General features: G+C 38.5%; 2 protein-coding genes across 2 annotated transcripts in view; one reads left to right on the forward strand and one right to left on the reverse strand.

Annotated features, from left to right (window-relative positions):
• LOC149207833 (uncharacterized) overlaps window positions 1–1169 on the reverse strand; it is a 103103-nt gene extending 101934 nt beyond the window's left edge. Inside the window, exons 1-2 of the mRNA XM_089396572.1 lie at window positions 521–1169; window positions 272–413 (exon numbers count right to left, since the gene is read on the reverse strand). Coding sequence (XP_089252698.1) covers window positions 272–413; window positions 521–1169 — 791 coding nt within the window. The remainder of the gene's footprint in view (window positions 1–271; window positions 414–520) is intronic.
• The window catches only part of LOC149207832 (uncharacterized), a 118916-nt gene extending 113411 nt beyond the window's left edge, over window positions 1–5505 (forward strand). Inside the window, exon 2 of the mRNA XM_089395860.1 lies at window positions 4762–5505. Coding sequence (XP_089251986.1) covers window positions 4762–5142 — 381 coding nt within the window. The 3' untranslated portion in view covers window positions 5143–5505. The remainder of the gene's footprint in view (window positions 1–4761) is intronic.
• The last annotated feature ends 495 nt before the right edge of the window (window positions 5506–6000 follow it).

The following is a 6000-nucleotide window of genomic DNA, read 5'->3' on the forward strand; positions in this document are numbered from 1 at the left end:
CCTCTCGGTCTCAACCCTCCATTCAGTAGTGGTGTCAATCCCATCCAATGAGATGGCTTCCGTATCAGGTGTCCTCTCTAGTTGTCTCACCCACAATCGAAGATTGTAGTAGACATAGACCATGTCATTAAGTCTATGGGACTCCAACTTGTACAAAGTTCATGAAATAATAATTAAAAATTAATATTATAAAAAAAATATTGTTTAAAACTTTAATGAATTCAAAAATTTATTTGGAAATTTGCAATATTTTAAATGTTTAAGTGTTAACCTATTGCGCTTCTTGTTGTGTATTTTTTCAAATACACTCCAATTGCGCTCACATCCTGAGGAGCTGCATGTTTGGCTGAGGATGCGTACGGCAAGCTTTTGCAAAAGGGGTACTCTGCCACCATACATCTTCCACCATGCGTCTACAACAAAATTACAAATAAAATTTTAAATAAACATAAGAAAAAAATGGAATTTGAAGAGACAATGAAATTTGAAACAAAGTTACAAAGTACAAACTAAAAAATACCTGGCATTTTAATCGTCCTATCAGTGACAGCCATCTCAAAGCCAAATGTGCCACCTGACATCTTATATGTCTCAATTTGTCTAGAGATCTCTATACGTTGTTCTGGAGATCTCACCATCTTCTGGACACAGGTTAATAATCCTTCCACGACCTCAGCATCAAAATCAAACCCACATGCATAAGAAAATGCAGGGTTCAGGAAAAGCCCAGCAGCATGAATGGGACGATGGAGTGTGTTGTTCCATCGCTCATCAATCACTTCCCATAGAAGGAGTTGTTTCTGAAACCCATCATCTCCCTTATCATCATAGTAGGACCGAATGGCTTCTTTGGCCCTGTCCATGGCTTCATACAAATAGCCCATTGCGGGCTTCTCACCATCAACCAACCGAAGAACCTTTACCAAAGGTTCAGTAACGGCGCACACCTCCTGCACTCCCGCCCAGAAGTCTTCCTGGTATGAAACTAGTCTGCATACCGCCTCTCCTTCTGGTTTGCGGCTCATTGACGAAGCACGCCACTCCTCTGAAAGAAACATTCTCTTCAAATCCCACATAGAATTCAAAAGGGATTGAAGAGATATGAAACTCGTCACAAACCGTGTAATGGCGGGGCGCACCAACTCTTTGTTGTTGGTGAATCTTCTCATCAAGCTAAGCACAAATGTATGATTATATATAAATTTTGTGATGCTTTTTGATGAGTCAACAATATCTTTGACAAAGGGAATTTTCCCTATGTCCTCTAACATCAAATCAATACAATGGGCAGCACAAGGTGTCCAAAATAAAGTAGGATGCCTGTCCATAAGCATTCTACCAGCAGCAACATAATTTGCAGCATTGTCCGTTATGACTTGGACAACATTTTCTGCACCCACCTCCAAAATAAACACATCCAGCAAATCACATAAAGTTCTTGCATCTTTGATTTGATGAGTTGCATCAATAGATTTGATAAATATAGTCCCCTTGGGACAACTAACCAAGAAGTTTATAAGGGTTCTCCCCTTTTGGTCAGTCCAACCATCTGACATAACAGTGCATCCTGTTTGTGCCCATGATGCCCTAAAATCCTCCAATCTTTGGGTGCAGTCACGCTTTTCCTCTTGAAGAATCCGGCCTCTGAAATCATGAAGAGAAGGGATTTTGTACCCCGGGCCAACACTGGCAATAGCATCAACAACAGGTTGGAAAAATGGATTATTCCTTACAATGCTGAAAGGAATATCACTCCAGAGGAGAAATTTTGCCATCAACCTATCAGCTTGTTCTTTTTCAGTTCTTTTTAGCATTGAACCGATAGTTGGTTGTGAACCAGGTGTGGTTCGAGGAACAAAAAATGATGATGCAGCGACCGGATTGACTGACGCTACAGTAGAACCAGTGCCACTTGGTCCACTTCCTTCAGCTGACCTTCTTACTACTTAGTTGCCTTTTGAGTTTTTCTTTCGCCTCTCTAGTTTGCTCTAATTCTCCCAATGCTCTCATGGCTCTTTGGATAAGTTCAGGATTTGTATTTATACAGGGCCCCACATCACGTCCAGGGATTTGTGCAAGGTGGTACTTCAACCTGTACACCCCCCCGCTTATCTCCTTTCCACACAACTTGCAATTCAAGTTTTGTCTATCATTCGGAGCTTTAGGTTCACCATATTCCCAGAAAGGATCCAATTTCCTTGGCATGTTTGTTTTTGAATTTTGAATTTGCAAACCTATGGAAAAATAAGGATTAGGAAATAGGAATTTAGGATTACATAATACAAATTACAATTTAGCATTTACAAAATTACAAGTTAATTATTTCCAAAATCCCAATTTCCAAACCCAAGTTACCCAACCAAATGCCAATGGCAAATGCCAAAAAACAATGAAAATTCAAAAAACATAAACAATGTTTAAAAAAAATGAAAAAATAAAAATAAAAAATTGGTTCTCATAGTCATAACAAATTACCCATCCCAAATCAATGAAAAATTACAAAAAATTCTTTAAAAACAATGAAAAACAAAGTTTTTAAAGAAGCAAAACAAAAAAAAATTAATCTACATACCGTTTTTATGGACAAATTGGTGATCTTGTCTTGGATTTCTCCTAAAAACACTTGGATTCGCTCCCAAAGTCGACCCAAACCCTTCAGCTCTTCTCCTCCTCCTTCCCGCGGCGACAGTCAGAAATGACTTAAAAAATTTCATTTTTTCTTATTAAAAGCCTGCTGCCCGCGCCCTCGGCGATTTTTTCGGAAAAAAGCGTTAAAAAAAAATCCGGCGATTTTTTGGGATAAAACGCGCGTTTTATGCGGTCTTCCGAAAAAAGCGCGATTTGATTTTATCGCGATTTTAACAACACTGCTAGATACATTCATTACTATTGGGCAGTTACCCTAAGATGTTGTGCTTTCATTGAAGTATTATTTCAGTGGGAATTTTATATTCATGCATACATTATATTGTTGTTGAGACTCTTTATATTTATGGATAAGTATTGTTTATGAATGTGTACTACTGTTAAAGGTTTATCGAAGAAACCCTAGCCAGAATAGCAACCCTAAGGGCAAAATTTACCCTAGGGCATTACAATCAGCTATAGGTCATGTTGGGGTCGAAGAAATGATTTGGTTGAGTTGTACCTGTTTGGTATCGAATCGGATGAGTCAAGACTTCACTGGTTGTGTTAGTACCAAATTGGTCATCTGAATCAATTCAATGGCCGAGTTGAACCAATGACCAATCAACTCAGTCAAGTTGACGGAGTCCAAGTCAACTTTGAGCGAGTATTAAAACACTGGTCATAACAACCCCATAATGAGTATACTTCATGTCATAAGTGCTCTAATGTGCCCATTTCTAGATGCCATGTGTCACTAGCTAATGATCAAGACCAAAATTAGACTACTCACCCTACATCCAAATTGAAACCTAGAAACAAATCCACGATTATGATACCTAACCTAACCTTGCCCCTTGTGCCTACAAGAAATAGACTTGCTAAGCTAAAAAGAGCAATCCAACTCCTAAAAATAGGAAACTTGGATATGAGGTGAACTGTGATGGAGACACTCGTTAAATTATAAAATAAATCTGAAAGAACATGAGGCAAAATCTAGGTCTGCAATGCAACCTGTTACTTCCTACAGTCTAATTGGGCAGAAAATCCTGCAAAAAACCCTCAATCTGATAGAAGATAGTAGACTACAATTACAGATGGATTCCCCTCTGAAATTACTCCAAGTGCATGGCAAATCAGCTTGTGGGCAGGGCTTTCTTCAGCTCCAAAATGCAAGTTGAGAAGTGAAATGAGGTAGGCAAAGACAAGGGGCCTATTGCAATGGTAGGTTTATAATTAGCGTGGATAAACAGCACTCAAAGCGCCCCACTTTTGTGGGCAATTTTGGCCTTAAATCTGGTTGGAATTATCTCAGAAGTCTGAGTTCCATCTCTGTAAAGGCAGCTTTGTACATGAAACTTGGCCTTTGGGGTGCTGGCCAATTTTAATACAACTGAGACTGCACGTTTTCCCAAAAATGATCAGAATGCAAGGAAATTGGGCTCCCAAGGGCTTGCCAGAAAAACAGGGGTTGCCAAAAATGAGACGATTCGAGTGCCCAATATAATTTTTTTCTTTCTTTATATTTAAATTAATAAAGTAAATTTCCGCTGTTTTATGTTTTAAGTTTTTTCATTTTTCTTTTTTTTTTGTTAACTGCCTCCGAACAGACTGCTGTATCCAACTGACTTGGACTTGGCCGAGTCAGATCTGACTACGTCGCTGACTTAACCTTTGTAGCTGACTCGGCCTTTGCAGCCATCGCGGCTCGTTTTTAGGCAGAGTCGTGTCAGAATTGACCTGGTCAGACTAAGTTGACCAATTCTGACTAGAGTCTTCGAATCTATTGCTCAGACATACCTACATAATGTGTGCTTCTGTATACCCTGCCCCTTGTCTAGCAACAATATTGACATCTGATGTCCCCATTTGTAATTACGGATTTAATTTCTCATAGTCTATTGCCCTAGCATTAACCTTGTTTTATTATCAAACCCAATTTTTACAGTACACCCTGCTTTTTGGTTTTTCGGGATGAGGATGGTCAACTGGTCAACTGTTTTCTATAGGTTATAAATTATGGTGTCTTTTGTGACCTAAATTGTTTGAAACTTCTCAATGCTTGTAGATTGCTGGTAAGCATGAATATACATGCAGATAACTGTATCTTATACTGATGTTTCTAGCTACAAGCAGGTAGTCATGGCAATGAATTTATTTGGTGGAGAGCATGCAGTTTACTGGGCATTGCATAGAGCCCGTGAGATGTACCAGAATAGAACGCATGAAAATGCTGCTGCTGAGGAACTTGCGGCATTATTTGCTGAGTGCGCAATTGCTAAAGCATCACCTAATGCATCAAGTAGTGAACCCCTATTTACTGATGCCAATCTTACTGGTTCGTCAATGTTAACAGACACGAGCAAAACCTCCATACTTGCAAAGAGTGGAAGAATGCAGGTAGTGATGGATGCCTTTGCAGATGGCAGCAGCTTTGTTTGCTCGCAATGTGGGGGCCTTGTTAGCAACTTGCGCAGAGATGAGCACGTGGCGTATTGGTGTGGCCAACCCTCTTAAACTATACCATTTGCCGAGAACACCAGTATCAATATGATATACAGGTCCATCAGATGTGTGTCATGAATGGATCTATACATAAGACGGACAAATTAGAAGACTATGACACGTACAACTGTCTCATGTGTGATTGGTTTGTAGCAGTTAATCATGGTTAACAATTTTATATCAGATATTACAGAGAAGTCGTGCACATTTTCCCAAGGAGATTCTCTGATTCTCCTGGATCTTGCTATTTTGTGTTGACTAACACTACTATCTCGGGGAGCTTCTAAATTATTCCTCACCTTTATATTTTCTGTTAGACATTTACATATGTTCCTATTACGCCTTTCAGAATGAAACGCGCTTTACTGTGTTTTAGTGTTGCCAGATTATTTTGAACGTTTTATAATTGTAGATTGATGGCAGCCATTTGGACAAAGTACCTGTACAAAACATTCATAATAGCCATCTGGGTAAGCAAAATCTTAACACATGATTGATTGTAACACGTAAAAAAGTAGTAAAGAGCGTAGTAGTAGTTAAAAAGTAGTAAAGTAGTAGTAGTAGGGGGAAACAATCATTTTTAACATTTTTTAAAGGTAGAAAAGAGCATTTATTAATACAAAATAAATCAGTACTACAAGCTCTGAGCCATTTGTCTGACTTGAAAAAAATATTCATGCATATATATATATAGTCGAACTTTTAAAGGTTTGTCATATTTTTCATATTATATATACATAACAATGTTTAATCACTAGGTTAATGAGTTTATTATAAATTGAAGGAATTTTGGAAGATTTTTTTTTTAATAGGTTACTTGAACAAGGTTGGATGTCTCCTTCCATAATAGAAACCAGGTCACACCTGGCT

Source organism: Pinus tabuliformis, chromosome 1_2, assembly GCF_031772625.1.
Source record: "Pinus tabuliformis cultivar Carrire ecotype Pingquan chromosome 1_2, CPIR1, whole genome shotgun sequence".
NCBI lineage: Eukaryota > Viridiplantae > Streptophyta > Pinopsida > Pinales > Pinaceae > Pinus > Pinus tabuliformis.